The sequence below is a fragment of the Pleurodeles waltl genome, chromosome 11 (assembly GCF_031143425.1).
Source record: "Pleurodeles waltl isolate 20211129_DDA chromosome 11, aPleWal1.hap1.20221129, whole genome shotgun sequence".
NCBI classification, from domain to species: Eukaryota; Metazoa; Chordata; class Amphibia; order Caudata; family Salamandridae; genus Pleurodeles; species Pleurodeles waltl.
This window is the reverse complement of record NC_090450.1, coordinates 144,008,917-144,029,086: the sequence shown is the minus strand read 5'-3', so window position 1 is coordinate 144,029,086 and position 20,170 is coordinate 144,008,917. Positions and strand designations below refer to the sequence as shown.

The following is a 20,170-nucleotide window of genomic DNA, read 5'->3' as shown; positions in this document are numbered from 1 at the left end:
ATGCAAGCCCTAACATCCATACTGCATGGACTACAAGAAACTATAAAGGAATTCACCACTGCAGTAAGGGAGTTGCCACAACACCTCGCACCTCAAACTTTCCACTGCATGCACGAATGCAATCATGACTCCCTCAGGGCCGACCTGGCTGCCTACCATCGTGATGTAGCTGCTATTCTCAAAAACCAGCAGGCCCTCCTTGCTGCAGTACTGCCCTTAAGACCTTCACAGGGAGCAGCCACCGGGATGTCTGACTCCACGTCTTCTAACACTGAGGTGTGTGTTGCCCCTTCACAACCAACAACAACAAGGACAAAGCAGGCAACACACACATCAGAAGAAGAAGACATGGAACAGATCACATTCACACGGAAGAGTACCCGGAAGCACTAGTCCCTGCACCATGGCCTACTTTGACCAAAGTCCTACGTTTTGTCAATTGCCAGTCTCACTACAACTATACTCAATGACTGTTCTGCTAACCACTGTATGACTTGTCAGCATTGCCAGTGAATGTCTCTCTCCTACTAATCGGCAAATCCTGTCCCTCTGCACTGTCTGTAACATCACCCCAGCATGTCAGGAGCATCATCCACACCCCTTCTGTAGGATCACCATGTAAGAATGCACTAGAACGAACTCAGCAAACATGGACAATGTACATTTTGCACTACAGCACCTATCAATAAATAGCACTTGCACACCTAATATGTCTCTGTGTTATTTGACACATCAACTGTGCAGTAGATAACTCTAAAGTGCCTGTGTGAGAACCATGTAGCTTGTCAATACAACTGTCCTGACATCATGTAGTCTGATACATCTGTGCAGTGGCCAGGATTGCATCATAGCCTGACCATCCTGAGGAGAATAACTGATGAAGGGACAAACCACACACAATCATGCTGTGTTGGACAGAATAATGCTCCATCTATAGCAATCAAAGTCAACTAATGGTGGCTGATAAATGTGGGCACCATGCAATACTAAAACATGAAATTATTCAGTATAATCTAAGCAAACACAACTAAACACAGCATCAATCACCCTTTCTGAGTATACTTCCATGAAGGGAAGTCATGCTGAATTTTTGCACACATGATCTATGTCAGCAATGAAGACAACAAGACAAGAGTGTTAACAACACCTCATCTACAAAGATGTCCCTGAACATCACACTGCAGTCCGACCTAATAAATTACCCACAATACCAAGTCTGGAAGCACACTTTGTGATGTAGAATACATACTCATCAACACAATTCCTTGGTGATCCATGTAAACTACAAATGGTGGTTCTATCAAATGGTGGATACTTATCAAGTTAGCACAGGGGTAGCTGCCATTTTAAACCTCTATTTTCTTCGGTGTGTAGCATAGGACACAAATGTCATAGAAAAACAATCACCTACACTGATGTCAAGGCCATGATCAAGTAGCAGTTAAAACATAATGCAAAGGGAATATATTTATTCATATGTATTCACACCAGAGGCAACTAAGGGAAAAGTCATACCTACACTAATCTAACCTGACTACTCCTAACCCACAACTGTCCCTAACTAACCTAATCTAAACTTACTCTACACATATAACGAATCGATCTAAACATCAACCCCCCACCCACCATTATGAGACAGGACACATGCAGGACAACACATACTAACCTACACACATACTAAACAATCCTATATTTTTTTTGTATTTTTTTTAATTTAATTATTATTTTATTTTTTTCTAAACAGACAGGAATCCCAACATTGACCACCACCCACCCACCCACACACTAAAAAATGAAAAATAGAAAGAATAAGGACCCCCCACCCTCCTCCCTAACACTAACTAAGCTAACAACCTATACTAACCTAACACTAATCCCCAAAACCCACCTATCATGATAAAAAGGAAAGAGGAGAGAGGGGAGGGATAAAGTTAAATGAACCAAATAAGTCCTAGAGGTTGGCCCTCCGTAGGGTCCGTCTGATGGACCTGACCCGCTTCTTAATGTACGCCACATCCTGGCTCAGCTTGTCCACCTTCCGAATGAACTTGTCCATTTTCCGGTCTAAAGCCTGGAATGCCGCAGGGTCAATAGGAGGTGCTGCTGCTGTCTGTGTGCTGGCAGAGGTGCTCGGTGTGGGAGTTGTTTGTAGCCCACTGGACTGTCCTGCAGCTCTTAAATAGCTGGGTCCAGGTCGTGCTGCAGAGGCAGGGACAACTGTCCCCGCTGTTGCTGGGGCCACTTGGGGAGAACTGGTGGATGTGGTGGTGGTGGCTGTAGTGGGCAACGTTGGGCCACCCTGTGGTGAGGCCCACCATGCTCCGGAGGCCCGATCCGTCTGGTATTTTCGGGCCATCCGTCGGAACCCCGTCTGCACCTGCAGGATGTGCCGGTATCTCATTGCCCGCCTTTCAAAATCATGCCTCTGTGCGGCACTCATGTTTGCAGCTGTGAAGAGAAAGGGCAACTATTTACCATAGGAAATGTATTGGGTGGAATAACACAATGGGTCAATTGGAAATTACTTTTACTGTAGTTGTAACAGCTAATTTCACCACATAGATCATTGAAAGTCTTAGAGGAAGTACATGGGAAGCCTGCATACAAAAGGGCATCTCACACCTAGCATATACATGTCTATACATGATGGGTGACATCAGCCTAGACTTCTCATCAAAATGATTAGTAATGCAGCTGACATTATGGCTGCACCTCCTCCGCCTATTGTCTTGACTACATATGTCAGTCTATGTGATAACAATCACAACCCTCAATATCTGCCATTTGTAATTGTTTTTGCTAGTATAGAACTCATGTGCCATAACCGAGTGTGTACACTAGGTTCAAAACAAAGTTGCAAATGGTCACAAGTATGTGTAACATACTGGTTGCTACAGTCCTACGTACCCTATTCCCAAACACATGGCAGTCTTTGAGGGTGGGGTGGGAAGAACAACCAACAATCCCATAATCAATGCACACCCAGGAGTGTCTAGAAAGCTCAACAAGTTTTTGCCTCCACACACACAACACCAGTGAAGGCCTAGCAACAAATTGGAGTCAGCTAAACCTTGTCCTATCCAAGGTCCACACATGTCAAAATGTACTGACTTAGGCCAACATCACATACTACCAGTGAGGCATATTTTACTACACACACAGAGGAGCAAGAACACACATGATCATGAGTAGAATGTACACCTAGGCCATTGCACTCTAGTCCCACACACTTCTAGTTCAACTTGTGGAAGTACATGCCCCCGGAAGATCCAACCTACAGTGTACTCAGTCCATCGTTAACTAGGGAAGCAGAATATTTCAGACAAGCCTTTTGCAGAAGCTATCTGGGAGAATGTCAGTTTGAAATGCAAACTCAGTCCGAGACAAATCCCAGAGCAACTCTTATATTAACCAGTGTATTCCACATGAGTCACCCCATTCCCCATAGCGGGCCCTACTAAAATGGCCTACAGACCCAAGATCTGAGAAATGGATAAGCATAGGTCTACTCAAAATGAAGTGATAATTGAAATCCCACTAATGGAACAATACTAATGAATGGGCAGCGCATCAAACCTTGAATTCTGTTGAACACACAGTAGTCCATCATGCATCACCAGCAAACATTAAAAATAGCACACATGCAACACTCACTGTAGGTGTCGGGGTCCGCAAAATGAGCCACCTCTCTCACAGTGTACGGTGCAGGTCCACCTGTAAAGCATGGAAGAAAGAGTATACTCAGAATCCATGCACTGACAAACAATTGCAATTACAAAGACAATGTGAGAATATGACATGAGTAATGAAACACTTTCACACATGCTCATACTGCATGGAATTATTCTTGAGCAACATTTACATTGGATGAGTGTCCTACTACAGTTACACACCCTACTACACACATGCAGTGGCCTGGACAGTCATGTGGTGTCAAAGATGCACCCCCATTAGTAAGCCCCAACAATATAGGGGTGCGTTCATCTCATCATGTGCATCCAAGAGAGACATCCAAAAGCTGGTTACTTGAGGACTGCATGACCTCTCAAACTCAAACAGCCTATGTGGTCATTTTCTCCACACACCAACCAGACACACATGTGACATATGTGTGGACAACATTGCTAACTTCAATTGACGTGAAGGCAGCACTCATTTATAGCATCATGTTGGGTTTACAAATGTCAGTCTAGCTATGGCGTCTACATATGTAGGTATGATGTTTCAACATCCATTTTTCACTGGCTATTGTGACCTGTAGAGTTCTAATTGAGTCATTAATGTGTTGCTTGTCTGACACAAAGGCAGCACTACATTACATACTGCTACAGGCAACCGGTATGTGTAGAAAATATTAGCTACCTGACTGCTAGCATTTGTCTTCCTTCACATTGTGCATCAATTACCCAGTAGGTTTCCCTAGCATTACACACAGTCAGCTACTTATCTGGCAGATTGGGTAACAATCATCACATGTCGCCACACAGCTTTAAATTGTGCACATGTAATTGATCTGTACTCACCAACATGGCCACCAATCCTGATTCCCAGGTGTTCCAGCAGATCTTGCTCCCTGGATATCAGATCAGCCCAGCGGTGCTTCAGTTGATGTTCATTCCTTAGGCTACCATATACACGGACCAAGTGATGGCGCACCTTCCCCCACCGGACTTTACGGGCCTCCGTGTGATACCCCTGTATCACCCTACCCCCAGCCTCCAGCATGAGTGGGAGGAAATGGCAAACAAGCCATCTAAATCCCCCCAATTCCTCCTCACCCATCCTGGCAAGCCGTGGCCTACCAGACATGTCAGCACTGACAAAGGGGAAAAAGTTGGAGAAAAAGGAAAAGGGGGAAATGGGGAAAGGTAGAGTGGTGAAAAACAAAGAAAACTTAAGAAGAAGAGCCCAACTAACCCCTATATTACAGTACCCACAACAGACTCCCACAGACAATAAATGAAACACTGGACTTGACAAAATAATACAACACAGACTCAGACAGTATTCAACAACAAGACAATGATGACAAAAGCACAATTGAGAAGGTACACTGCACACAAAAGCACTAATACACAGGACAACACTTTCCACACAGCCACACAGTCTAGAATAATCTGAGACTGCAAAGTGAAAGTGAAAGTACATCCTCTGTACAGATTCTGTAAACAGGATATCCTATTACATCACATCCTGCATAAAATGGCCGCCGTTTCCCCCCGCTATGCGTTACTTTTTCACGCATACAGGTTGTGCGTCATACTTTTTGACGCATAGGAGTGCACATAATGCAGAGTCAAAAAAATTTTCATCATTGGTCCATTATATTTGTTTGAGGCTTATTTTACAGTTCTAGAGTTGAAAATTAAGCCGCTGGCAATTATGATATCTAAATATGAAAAATAATTTTGACTCTGCATTATCTGCACTCCTGCACAAGCTGTATGCGTGGAAATATGACGCATTATGGAAAAAAATGGTGGCCATGTAATGCTGGATAGTATTATATCTATTTTTAAGATATTTTTTTGACTCAGCATTATCTGCACTCCTGTGCATCAAAAATTATGACGCACAAGCTGTATGCGTGGAAATATGACGCATTATGACAAATATGTCTTTCATTTGTCAAATTGTGAAAAGAATTTTGTCATGACCAAACGGTGCTAAGTGATACACATTTGGGGTTAGCTATGGCAAATGTCCCTTATAGGATGTATAGAAGGTATTCACAGTGCAATAGTAATGATTGGTCAGAATGGATATTACTCATAATTGTACATATATGTGGGTAATTGCTGATGGCTAATTTCAAAATATGAATGGTATACCAGGATGTATTCCTTAGCAAAAATGTGTCCACATTTATCACGTTAATCAAACTTATATAAAGGCCAAATAAGTAGTGCAATTCTCGCCTACACTTTTTAAGGGGGTAACCATGTCCTAATTACGAGTTAATGTATCTTAAATGTGTTTTACTTTTGACATGTAGGCCACACATGCGCCTTATGCATGTGTGTGCTTCACATGTGCATATATAATGTCTATTTGGGGGGCAGTAGAGGTGGACTTAGGCCCCCAGCACCCTAGGGTTTGCTCTTCCAGACTTGCAAATTTATCCAAGGGTTTCCCAAATTCAGTAATGCTAAACCTGCAGCAGCAGGCTCATGGAAGCAAATAGGGTATGATTCACTGTTTGCCATTCTGTAATCCCATTTGCCCATTTGACGTTTGCCCTATTGATTCTTTGGAGAAATCTGACATACCATTTTGCATTGATATTTTTTGCTAAATCTCAACGTTCGTCATGTCCTGATGGCAAATAGGTTGTTGATGTATGCGGCCCTTTAAGCATTACCTGGTTTAGTGGCATATTTCATTCTTCCTGCTAGGTTACAACTGGGACACTACTGTGATCGGCTGCTTGCAAATATTTTGTTGATTGGATGGTACATGTACATGTGTGTGGTCCAATATTGATCCAGTATCAACTGTCAGGGTGTATGTTGTCACTGTAACTTCCAGGTCTCCTCATGAGTTAGTGGCAGCTAATCTTGTTTCAATTGGGTATTGTTTGTAGCAAAATTTGAGAGAAGCCATTGAGGACATGGTCACCTACACATGGATGGTCCCACCCTGTCACTGAAAACGTGTAATGAGACTTTCAACTGGGCAACCTTGGTGTGCTGAGTGAGAGAATGTCTCAGGTGTCTGGATCCGGCATGTGTCATTGCAACATTTCTACTCCAGTTGTCCTCTGTGGATGGTAATGTATCAGGAAACATCATAGCCTCTGTGCAGAAGTAAATGGCTGGTATTCAACACACGACTCATCTTTATCATTTGAAAAATGTTACTCAGCGTTTGAACAGTCAGGGTCCTCATATGTGTTACCTTTTCATGGACATTATCTGAGGTTGCTGGTTTTGATGGAGGCCATTTACACCATCATACACTATAGTCCTGGTCCACTGTCACACATTGTAGTTTAGGCATTAATGAGGGCCAGACAACGGAAGGGCCAAGAGTTGGCAGTTCAAGGGCACTGTCACAAATCGGATGCAAATAACAGTCAGATGATGCAATACTATGTATTTGAGTATACATTGATGAGGCTAATTACAAATTAGTGTCTGAGGTACAAGAGGTTTTGGACAGCACGTGTGGTCCATAGGTGGACCCCAGGTATCTGTAGAGTGACCCACGGACAGGTGCCAGTCAGGCTGACAGGATGCTGGGTCAATCAGGAGCAAGTTCTTACAGTAATTACATGATCACGTGTTCTGACTAGGACTGGTCAGAGGGAGCAGTAGACAGTTGAGATCTCACACTGTATATGTCCTGTGTTGTTTTGAAGGTGACACATGAACCCTGATAAAGTTTTCAACGGCAACATTAGTGTCAAAGCCTAATGATGTAATAGCTCCAATTCCAACATGTATGCAGTAGGAGGCATCAGCAGGGACGGGGCATGTACATTTGGGTGGTGTGCATGGAGGGGATCACTGGTGTGGCCTCCATCTGTGTCTCACTAGTCCTGTCAGATGGGATTTGCTGATAAATAGCCTACAGTACCTTTCACAGAAGAATCAATCTACAGGTGATACCAGGCCTTATGAACTCAAAGCCAGTGTATTAAATGAGCTGAGTTCCATGCAGTGAGATGGTATTATGACAATGGTAGGCATAGTAAAGGGTGTGGCACACTGGATGACTCTTGTGAGTGTGTGTGTGTAGATGAGGGAATCTCAGTGTACACAAATCGGCATTCCAGGGACCTCTTCAGACAGGTGGGGTGTGAGCAGCTGCAAGTGTGTGTAATGTTTTTAGAAAAGGGCTGACATGTAGATGGGATGTGTTGGATGCTTGTCATAGGTGTAGCACTTGTGCTGTGTATGTTCTGCTTATGTGTAACTCTAGTGACAGATAGTCATTGCAATGATAGTAAGTAGTTGGAATTACTGTTGGCAAGAGTCTAGTACTACATTCCTGTTCCTGAAGCATTAGCATGTGAACTGCCTGATGTATGAGGCTTGTTTTCCCCTAGTTGAGTGATGGTGTGTTAGTTGTGTGCCATCTGCTGCGATGATCCATGTTTACTACATGTATGTGAGTCATATGTGTGGTCCTCAGCTATTGCCCTTCAAAGGTGAACTTTACAGGATGTCTGTCATTTACATTGTGTGTGTATTTGACCATTGTATGGTGGCCATTACATTTGTGGTGTATATTTTTGTGTCATGATTGTTATATAATTATTGCTCACTGAGACGACATTCTTCTTCAGATATTGCAAGCTAAAGGTGGGCAGAAATGAAAAGGCCAAACCATGATGTGGTGTTTGTTATCAGTGTTTATTTACAATAGTGCATTAAGTGGTGATGGTGATAATTATGAAAAGAAATTATTTACAATGTGTTGGTGCCTACGCACTCCAGCAGCCGTGTTTGGTTGTTCCCCCTCCTGTTGCAGGCCAGCATCCTCCTCTTCGTCGTCTTCAGGCATGTATGGGTCTGGTTCGAGAAGAGGAATGTTCCTTTTTACACAAATGTTGTGCAATATTGCACATGTGAGTATGATCCTACAGACCATCTCGGGGGAATATAGTAGGCTACCGCCAGTGATGTCAAGGCAGCGGAACCTTGACTTTAGGATCCCAAAGGTGTGCTCGACAATGCTGCGTGTCCTCTTATGGGTGTCGTTGTATGCCCGCTCTGCAGCAGTACTCGGGTTCCCAAATGGTGTCATTAGCCATGGCTGGATGCCATACCCCTGATCAGCTGAAAGAAAAACACAGAATGGGATCATGTAGATGTAGCTGGCACTATTGAAAAGACCTTTAATGGCAGTAGTTGTCTTGTGTTGTCTGTGACTCTTTTGTGTACTAATGTGACATCCTATACTTGTAGGCTATACCATCTGCATTGTGTTGTTTCCTTGGCTGAGCAAGTGTTTGTCTGCTAACCGTTTGTCATCAATATGTTTTGGGATTTGCAGTACAGTGTGCCCTCCCTAGCATTGTGACTTGTGATACAGGTGTCCGTGTGTCTTCACTGAGGGTGAGATGATAGTTCCATGCATATTTAAATTTGGAAGTGTTGTTAACACGTTCATATCAAAGTACCCTGTACATCCCATACCTTGAAACTTATGCAATGTATTAATTTAAAGGTCATTGTGACACCTACAATTTTCAAGGTGTAATTTAGGCAACCACACTCATTAATGTCTTCACATTAGGCTGTACAGTAAATTCCAATGTGTGACAGGTTCAATGGTGACTTACGAAACATGGCTAGTGATGTCAGGACCTCAGTATGTTCCTGTCTAGATGTTGCTGTTGTGGTGTATGTGTTGTGTGTCCTAGAGGGTTGCTGTGCAGTGTGTATATAAGTAGGTTTCTGTACTTACCAACAAGTAGTCTGGAAGTGTTGGTTGATGGTGCAGTGACGGAAGATGAATGAGTCATGTACACTCCCAGGATATTTAGCCACAATGTTGCTGATCAATCCCTGGTGATCGACTATGGCCTGCATATTGATTGAATGTGTGTGCTTCCTGTTGCGGTAGAGGTGTTCTGTTGCAGCAGGTGGCACAAGGCGTACGTGTGTGCAGTCGATTGCACCAAGGACGTGTGGGAAGCCACTGATGGCGTAGAACCCCTGTTTTGTTTCCTGCTGCTTCTGCAGTGTGTTAGGGAAGCAGATGTGGCGGGGTGTCAGGCGAATGATGGCATCCAGTACTTTTGGCAGAAATGCGGAGAATGATGGTTGTGATATTCCGCCAACCAGGGCACCAGTTGTTTGAAACGAGCCACTTGCCAGCAGGTGAAGTACGGCAAGCAGCTTTGTTTCTGTTGGGATGGTGCGGGGTGTCACTAAAGTGGGGGCCAACTGCTGTTCAATGTTGCACAGCAGCTGCTGAATGGCCTGCCAGTTCAACCGGTACCTCTGTATGATGTCGTGTTCCCTGAGGCCATGCAGGGTTGTTCTTGGGCGGAATATCCTCTCCTGCCTTCTGCGCTGCCTTTGGGGTCTCTGCTGGTGTTGTTGTAGCTGCTGATGTTGCTGCAGGGCTCTGCGTCTACGTGCACGCTGGATAAAAATCACCTCCATGTCTCCCTGTTGCTGCTCTGCTGCTCTGCTGTTTGTTCTGTGTGTTCTGATTAAATACAGGTGTGTTTGCCCCATTTTAACGCCTGCCCTGACCCAGGCGTTAAATTTTGACGCAAATCGGGCTGTGCGTAATCTTTTTGCTCCGCCTCCCGGCCGAGAGTCATTTTTGCCCGGAAGCATAAATACCACGCACGGCCGTTTGCGTCGTTTTTTGGACGGGAACGCCTACCCTGCATATCATTAACGCAGGGCGGGTTGCCGCATCCAAGAAATGACGCACACAGCGGATTTTTGTCGTCCGCGGGCTCGGGCGTCAGAGTTTAAATATGGGGCAACGTTTGCGCTGATTGTGCGTCAAATTTTTTGACGCACAATCGGTGCGAACGGAGTATAAATATGCCCCGGAGTATCCTAGAGGAGAGTGATGTGGAGCAGAGTGGCATAGAGTGGAGTGACACAGAGTGGAATGCAGTAGAGAGGAATGCTGTTGAGTGGAGGGCATGCAGTTGAGAGGTATAGAGTAGAAGGGCACAAAGTGGCCTGGAGTGATGTGGAGTGGCGTATTAAAGAGTGGAGTGGCTTGTCATAGATTGGAGTGGTGGGGTGTAGAGTGCCATAGGGTGAAGTGGATAGAGTGACATAGAGTGGAGAGCTTAGAGTAATGTAGAGTGGAGTGCCATAGAGTGGAATGGAGTGGAGTGGTGTGTTGTTATGCAGTGTTGTAGAGTGGATTGTTGTGGAATGGGGGGCATAGAGTTGAGGTGCATAGAGTAGAGGAGAGTGGGGTGGCATAGAGTGTCATTGAGTCGAGTGGCATGGAGTGGAGTACATTGTCACAGAGTGTAGTGCACAGAGTGTCATACAATGGAGTAAAGTAGAGGTGAGTGGATAATCGTAGGGTGGAGTAGAGTAGAGTATTGAAAGTGGATCTGCTTTGGAGTGGAGTATCATAGAGTGACAGAACATAGAGTGGTGGGGCAAAAAATTACCTAAAGTGCATAGAGTGGAGTGTCATGGAGTGGTGTATAGTGGAATAGCGTAGATTAGAGTCTTCTGGAGTGGAGTAGAGTGGCCTAGAGTTAAGTGGAATAGAGTGGCTTGGAGCAAAGTGGAATGGAGTGGAGTAGAGTTGATGGGCATAGAATGTCATAGACTAGCATAGAGTGTTGTGAAGTGGATTATGTATGGTGTGGTAGTGCACTGCCTTTATAGACAACCCATTTTCAATTGAGATGACCATTGCATTTTCCCATGCAGTTTTACTAATAAAACTACATTGCACACAAACGTGTGTGGAAATGGCATCACCTAGTGTACTGATTTGTCCTCATCACATTCAAATATTTGTTTCCACTACACTTCAGAATTGCAAAAGAATACAAAAAAATTGCTTCATTTGTGCTTCCCTAATTCTCATACATTTTGAAATATTTGCACAGCTCATTTACATTTAAATTTTGTTGTGTGTTGGAAAAAAAACTCTTTCCTTTCAAACACCCAGGGCCTTATTACGACCTTGACGGAGGGGTTTTCCTCCATCACAAATGTGGCCGATATCCTGTCCGCCGTATTATGATCCCATTGTATTCAATGGAGATCGTAATACGGGGACGGGATATCCGTCACATTTGTGATGGAGGAAACCCCTTCATCAAGGTCATAATAAGGCCTCCAGTATCCAGCAAAATTGTAACATAAATCATCTTACTGTGGAATCAGCAAAAGAAAATTAAACTCCAAGCTCCCTTAGTACACACAGCCTACCGTTTGACCTCTGTCTTTGAATGCACAACAAATATGGCAAGATATAAACAAAATGTAAAGGCCTATTTAGATAAAGCAAGCACTCGTGGAAGAATACAAATATAGGAATATAAACAGGCTACGTGCCAGGGGGGAGACAAAGACATGCTGGACAGCCTGAAATAAATAAAGCCAGCAATCAAAAGCACGCAGATATGAGTTACAAAACAAAAAGCCAATGGTAAGGAATGGATAGAAAGCATTTTTTGGGAAGCTTTCAGAATGCCCCCAAGAAGTATTTTTTGCAACCAAACAGCTGTGCTGTCTGGTAGGCTTCGACCTCAAAAAGATGTCTACCAAATTACCAACAAAGGCAATGAAGTTATCCTTCATGTAAACATCCACCTAAAACAGGACAGTTAAAAAATATCACCAGAAAATAACCTCAAGCTTTTGATTTGCAATGGGTATGTTCTGCAAGTTGTAAAGGATTTCCAGTTAGTAGATTTCTTCTTTAGTCTATGAATGTCAGAAATCTTTGTGGGGCCTGGGGCGAAAGATTAATGCAAGCCCTTTAGATGCTCCTTCCTATGTATAAAAACAGAAATGTATTACAGCGGAAGAGAAAACATGGTGCCTGGCGCTTTCTAGTCATCTAGCCTCTGTTAAAAAAAGATGGCACACAGGCTTGCTTGCAATTCAATATCTGTAAATAGAGTTTGATGAAGGAGAACGAGACCTCGTAAATTACCAGGCATGGGCCATAATACCTTTTCTGCTCCACACCTCCCTGTAACTAATGCTCTAATTATTCTTGGAGAGGTTGCGAGCCTAACGGGTAATACAGCGACTCAGAATGGGGACCATAACTCTTGGCACAGCACTGATCTGGAATGTCTCAGAGAACACATCCCTCACCGAAAGCTCTGGTAATAAGAAGTGAAAGAAATGCTGCAGGGCCACTAAGACTAACATGGAAATAGGCACTAAAGTGAAGGGGAGGTGGCAGGGCAAATTATATCAAAACTGCTTCACTAACAGCAGATATGGGCTCTAATACTAGTTATCTTCTCCTACAAACCCACCTTACACATCTTTGCCTCTGGCTCGACTCTATAAGACAGACAAGGACCAATAACTGAAGTTACTGACTTGTTGTGTAATGATGCACGAGTCGCAGTCGTCTGCCCTATCCCGGTTGGGCTGTTTGAAATAAAGAATCTGGCCTGCAATCCATGGGGCAACTGACTTGATTATATGCCCATAAGGTGAAAGACTAACAGATTCAGTATCTTTTGGTATACCCTAAGATGGAGGCTTTTTGGTCGGTGTAAGCGTTTGAAGTAAGATGCTAAAACAATGGCATTTTGCACATGCGTATAGATTAGTTATGTTACTGGCATGGTGGTATGACGTGAGCAATGTGCTAGCTTCCAATATGCAGCAATCCGTTAAAGAACATATCCGGTGTACTACGCAACACAAAGTTTATTGTGTTAGTAGTTCACTGTGTAGTATTAGTGGGATAACGCAAAATGATGCCTTGATGCCTCCCACCTCCCTGAAGGTTATGAACAGTAGGCTTTGAGTCTCCATTACATCACAGATAGGCACTGGCCTTGAGCTGAATGGGGGGCCTTTGAAGGGTTGGGGGTTCCCCTGAAGGATTGGCCCCACCCGCATTACGCCCCTGTGTAGTGTAGTTTTTCTCATTAAGGGGGTCATTCTGACCCTGGCGGTAAAATCCGCCAGGGCCAACGACCGCGGGAGCACCGCCAACAGGCTGACCGCCGGTTTCCCGCTGCCCTGGGGAATCCTCCATGGCAGCGCAGCTTGCTGCGCCGCCATGGGGATTCCGACCCCCATACCGCCATCCTGTTCCTGGCGGTTTTGGCCGCCAGGAACAGGATGGCGGTATGGGGTGTCGTGGGGCCCCTGGGGGCCCCTGCAGTGCCCATGCCAATGGCATGGGCACTGCAGGGGCCCCCGTAACAGGGCCCCACAAAGATGTTCAGTGTCTGCCATGCAGACACTGAAAATCGCGACGGGTGCAACTGCACCCGTCGCACCCCTTCCACTCCGCCGGCTCCATTCGGAGCCGGCATCCTCATGGAAGGGTGTTTCCCGCTGGGCTAGCGGGCGGCCTTCTGGCGGTCGCCCGCCAGCCCAGCGGGAAACCCAGAATACCCGCGGCGGTCTTTTGACCGCGCAGCGGTATTCTGGCGGTTCCAGCCAGGCCGGCCGCTTCCGCCGCCGGCCGGGGTCAGAATGACCTCCTAATTTCTTAAAAATTGACATGCAAACAGCTAATTTTTATCTTTACATTCCAAGGGTAAAAATATTTGATTCGAAGACTGTTGGTAGCAAGTAAGGACGATACGTTTTATTACCATAGCAAAAACAGTATTTTGTTTTCTGTATATATAATTGCTTTAGAAGTTGCTAAAAATCACTTTACCTTTGTTGAACACCGCTTTATATTTGCTCTCTTGATTTATGTTTGAAACTGTGAAAGTTTGATTTAAGTTTTCTTATATATGACGAGTGTAACACGGTCTTTTGCTGAAAAGTGGATGTTTTAATTTTTTCAAATGGCAAAAATGGCAAAGCACACACTTTTTGGACTAATACACTGTAAAATATATTTTTTCTTTTTTTCAGGTTTAACTTCCGAAGTTTACGCTGGGCTAGAGCCATGATGCACGCGATCCGAGAAATTAATAACAGGACAGATATACTGCCCAATATAACTCTGGGCTATCAGATATTTGACTCCTGCTTCACCATATCCAAAGCTGTGGAAGGAACCCTGACATTTCTAACGGGCCAAAATGAAACAATGCCCAATTTCCGGTGCAGTGCTGGTGCACCATTGGCCGCAGTTATTGGAGCTGGTGGATCAGCCCTGTCGATTGCAACCGCGAGAATCCTTGGCTTGTACTACTTCCCACAGGTGTGTTGTTCGGTGAAAAACACAGACATTGGTTTTTGGATAAATCTTAGCACTAAATGTGTGCATTGCTTAGCTTGTTAATTGTAGTATTCTTGCGAGGAGGCATTTTATTTACAAGTTAAATCCACAGTGCACTCTATAGTATAGGCGACTGTTCATTAGAATTGATTCACAAATTGTTTTTTATTTATCTGTGTATTTTTTGAAGTGCATAATTTATCCAAAAGTGCTAGAGTTCTTTACAATGGACGTATGGCTGACTTGGTTCTCTCTGCAGGTTTACTAACAAACTTGATGCCTTCACTTCTTCTGAACCTGTTTTTGTTGGCTTTGAGGACTCTGGGGGTTATTACAACTTTGGAGGAAGTGGTAATCCGTCCCAAAAGTGACGGTAAAGTGACGGATATACCACCAGCCGTATTACGAGTCCATTATATCCTATGGAACTCGTAATACGGCTGGTGGTAAATCCGACACATTTGGGACGGATTACCACCTCCTCCAAAGTTGTAATAACCCCCTCTGTGCGTATTTACTACTGTTAACCAGTGGTAAAGCGCTTGTTCTTTCTCCTTTAATCAGTAAAATTAGCTTACACCTGATTGGCACAGTGCCTAGTAAATGTTACTAGTGGGCTGGCAGCACTCATTGTACCACCAAATGAAGCAATCTTTTTGAACATGTCTCAGGCCTGCCATTGCAGACTGTGTACAGTTTTAAACTGTGATTTCGACCTGGCAAACTAAATCTTTTGGCAGGCTGAAACCTTTCTTTTTAATACATATGTCACCACTAGGGCTTGTCATAAACAGCCCATAGTGCTGGATGCAGTGTACATAAAAAGCTGGACATGTACTTTTAAGTTGTTACATGTCCTGATAGTGAAACACTTTTAAATTCCTTTTAGCTAAAGCTTACTTCTCCCATAGTATAACATTGAGTTACCATATTACATTTAATAAGTGATAACATTTGTTTGGAAACAGGTAGAAATATCATGTTTAGTCCTAAGTGTATTGTGATTTATAACCGTCTTTAACAGTAAAGGCAAATTTAAGGTAATAATTCTGAATATGCCACTTTTAGAAAGTTAGCATTTTCTTGCCCTAACCATTTGGTGCCTGCAGCCTGTATCTTGGGGTCACGTGACCAGAAGTAGTTGGCAGTTGGCCTTTGTGTTATCCTCCCCAACAGTGAGACAAAGGGAGACAAGATTTTGTCAGGGTGGGCCATCCTGCCAGGATGGGAGTGGCGGAGCTGTTCCCTGCCCCACTTATATTTCAAAGGAGCAGCCTCAGCACACTCACAAAGAACTTAACACCAGTCTATTGTCTCATTGTCACCGAGACCACTTGGAGCCTGGCCAGGGGTAGGAAGGAAATTCCAGAACCACATGTGGATGGACGTATACAAGTGTCTCCCACTTGAAAACTGGACCAAGGTAACTATTGTACCCTCAGACCAACCCTTCAGTGGATCTGTGGACACTACAGAAGAAAGACTGTCCTGCTGCAAGAGGACTGCTGTACTGCTTGAGGCCAACCGTGTTGTCTGAGGAGAAAGCCTAGACATGTTCTCTTCATTCCAATCTATCTGAGTGACTTCAAAGATCAGCTGGCTGACCTCCTGTCCTAATATACAGGAACACAACAGCCTCCAGAGACCTGTCTGTACCTGCCCAGCTAACCTGCTTCAATTGGACCTGCCTGAGCCCTGTAGCTTCTGGTTTAGTGAGTCCCTGATCCCAAGAAGTGCCTCCCCAGATCCTGAGCCCATGACTGGTATCATCATGCACTCCACTGAAGAAATTAGAAAATTCCTGAAGTTTTGGGCTCTGCACAACCACAAACTGGCCTGTTCTCAGCGAGATCTTTCTGCCAGCGATGACCCCGAAAGTGAAGCTTCAGCAATGACTGTCTGCAACGCCCACAGGATCTTCACAGTACAGCAATGATTGTCCGAGAAACTATGCCTGCTCTTTGTGCTATATCGACGACCATCCACAGCGCTTTCCCTGCTCCTTGTGGCCTCCTCCATCACAAACTGGACTCATTGTCCCAAACTTTGAGAAGGTAATGATTTTAGCAGATTTAATCAGGTCCCTGTATCCAGCCCTCACTTTATTGCAGTTGGCCTGAACTTGTGACTTTCACCTGTTCTAGCATGACCAGATGACTGTGAATTGCACTTTGTGCTTTTAGATGCTATACTTACCTAAATCTGTGAAACTGTATATTTCCGGTTCTACTGATTATATTTTTGTTGTTTTGGTCTCCTTTTATTTATTAAATTTTACACTATTTCTCTAAATTGGTGTGGGACTTTTATTGTGTTGTGTTTTCACTTTATTGCTGTTTGTATGCTGCATAAGTACTTTACACATTGTCTCTAAGTTAAGCCTGACTGCTTTTGTGCCAAGCTATCTGAGGGTTAAGCACAGGTAAAGTTAGAGACCTTTGTGATTCACCCTGATACAGATTGTGGTTGGTGCTTGAGAAGGGTGTTTCGCACCCCTCAATCAAAAACTTAATTTCTCACACATACGTTGTTACATACATAGTTACAGAGGGGTCACAATTACCAAATATTATTAAACATAGTTAAAAAGGGTCAACAATTACAAAATGGAAGATCATTACAGAAAATCAAATGATACAAGATGTATATACAGCAGCGAAAATGCTGTAGGTGCCTGAGGATGGAGGAGGTAGTGTAGCTTAACGCCAAGGGGTCACTGGAGAGGATTAGTTGTAGTGTCCTAGCTAAAATATTATTGAAGGAGGAGGGCTTTCAGTTTGTTTTGAAGGCCACCAGCAAGGCTGCCATGTTTAGGTTTTGAGGTAGTGAGTTCTAAATTCTGTTTTGCTACCCAAGAAAGATTGGGTCCGGAATAGCTCCTTTTTAAAGGCCACGCTTTCTACAAGCAATTCTTTGGAGTGCTGCCAGGGCCTAGACCCTTCTGATAGCTTGAATTTGTCTGCAGGTAATGGGGAGGGGATGTGTGTAGGGCATTATGGGTGATATAAGCAGACTTGCAAATAGCCCAGACTTCAATCGGCAACCAGAGGAGTGTGACCAGCATTGGTGTGATCTGGTCATTCCTTTTAGGCCCCGTAGATGAATCAGGCTTCCGAGTGTATGATCTATTTCAGGGGGTGACATGGGTTTTGTGGAGACCAGTCAAGAGAGAGTTACAAAACGCAATTCTGGAGAGCACCAGTGTGTGGGCAAGATATTTCAGATCTTGCTCTGGGACGTAGAGGCAGATCCCCAGAGAAGATATTGTTGATAGCATGCGTTTCTGGCCATGATGCTGATATCAGAAAGTAATTTGAGCCTTGCATCCTCCTCACCTACTGCAGGTGGTCCTTCTGAAGGGGCTTCCTCATGCCCCACCATCTCATCATCCTCTCCCATGCTTACACCCATGGCAGGTTGGACTTCTGCCCAGACCCTCGGCACCTTTTGCAACTCCACCTTCCTGGTGGTGCTCTTGGCAGAAAGTCCAACCTCTGTGAGAAAACCTTCAGCTGGACCACAGTGTAGACCTTCATGTTGGCCAGCAAAATTTAATTTTTGCTGGTAAGGTTGTAGATCCAGCAGAGAGAAACTTGATTTGTGGAAAAAATCTAAAATGCCAATGAGGGAGAATTTTAAATTAGAATTAGTCCTAGATGTGGAATGGTAGTGCACACCAAGTTCCTGTACGCCACTGCACAAACACAAGTCCTTATCCCACTGCTGCCACCAATGTTACAAATAGAGTTGTTGGTTGACTGGGGTATGGGTCCTGGTCAAGCAGCAACCGCAATCCTAGTCGGGGTAAAGTACAGGCAAACCTTAAATTTAACCTTTGCTCACTCTCTATTAGTTTTGCATAGAGTAGTCAGGCTTAACTTAGAGGCAGTGCATAAAGTATTTGTGCAACACTTCAAACAGTAATGACAAAAATCCAATAAGTAGTAATAGAGATATTGAATTTCAATGATTTAAGTAAAAATAGCACTAAGAAGTACAAAGCACTATTGGAAATATCTAGTCGTACCAGACCAGGACGAAGTTTAAAGTTCAAGCCAACAGAGATGGAGCGCAGGCCAGCTACAGGAGCCCAGTTAGATCAGCTGAGCCAAAATTCCTTAAATCCTGGTTGCTAAGCGTAGATCCAAACCGAAGATACCTCACGCAGCAGAGGCAATGCATCGGTTCTGAGATGTGGCAAAGCTGTGGTGCAAGGTGCTGTTGCATCGATGTTGAGGATCCTGTTGATGGGACTCACGATATTAAGACCGGTGTTGAGGTGATGAGGTGATGCATCTCTCTTTCGAGGCAAAGTGTTGGTTCCAATGAGAAGTGAAGCTGTGATGCGGTTATTTTGTCGCCATCGTTGAGGCTGCCATTGATGTGAGATGGGAAGACCTTGTGCCTGGAAACACTTCACATCGTGATGGTTCTGAAGGTGATGCGTCAAACCCAAGACTCTGGATGCAGTGGAGATGCAAGTCTTTTGTGATGGGTCCCATTCACGCAGCAGCAGTGATGTGTCTGTTCTGCTCTGGGATGGACCAATCCAGAGAGGAAATGCGTCGGTTTTGCTCTAGGATGTATGCGCTCAGAATAGGCAGTGCATCTGTTCTTCTGATAAGAACCTTAGCCTCACTTCCAAGGATCCAGGGCTGGGGTCCTACCACTTGGCAGGGTAGACTATATGATTACAGAGTCTAGGTGCAGAAGCAGTGTGGTTGGAAGTCTTTTATGCCCCTGAGACTTCAGATGAGGAGGGCAGCTGACTATCTCTCAGAGTCAATCTGGGTTCAAGGGATGCAGGTCCAGGCCTTCTCACCCATGCAAAGGAACAATAGGCAGCAGGCCATCACAGAAAGGCACGAGTACAGCAATGTAGTAGTCCAGCAGAGTGCCAGTCCTTTAGCAGCACAGCTGTCCTTCCTGGCAGAGTATTCACAGGTCCAGAAGTATACTGAGTTGGAGTGGGGGAGACTTCAAAGACTTATATGATGTAATAAGGTAATTCCAATGTTATCCATTGCAAGAGATAGGCCTTGCTGTAGTAAAAAACAACTTTGGGAAATTTTCACTACCAGTCGTTTTTCACTACCAGGAAATGTAAAACTTAAATATACATGTCCTGCCTTTTTAACACATTGCACCCTGCCCTCTGTGGTATTGAGGGCCTTCATTAGGAGTGACTTATAGGTATAAAAAGCAGAGGTTTGGGCATGACCAAGGGTTATTTTGCTAGGTTGACATGGCTGTATAGACACTACACTCACAGGCTCTGCACTAGCAGGCCTGAGACATGTTAAGGGGCTACTTAAGTGGATGGGAAAATCAGTGCTGC

The 20,170-nt window shown here is 44.3% G+C and overlaps 1 protein-coding gene across 1 annotated transcript in view; it reads left to right on the top strand.

Annotated features, from left to right (window-relative positions):
* Window positions 1-20,170, top strand: part of LOC138265514 (vomeronasal type-2 receptor 1-like) — a 209,543-nt gene that overhangs the window by 95,365 nt on the left and 94,008 nt on the right. Inside the window, exon 2 of the mRNA XM_069213298.1 lies at window positions 14,523-14,814. Within this exon, the coding sequence (XP_069069399.1) occupies window positions 14,523-14,814 (292 nt within the window). The remainder of the gene's footprint in view (window positions 1-14,522; window positions 14,815-20,170) is intronic.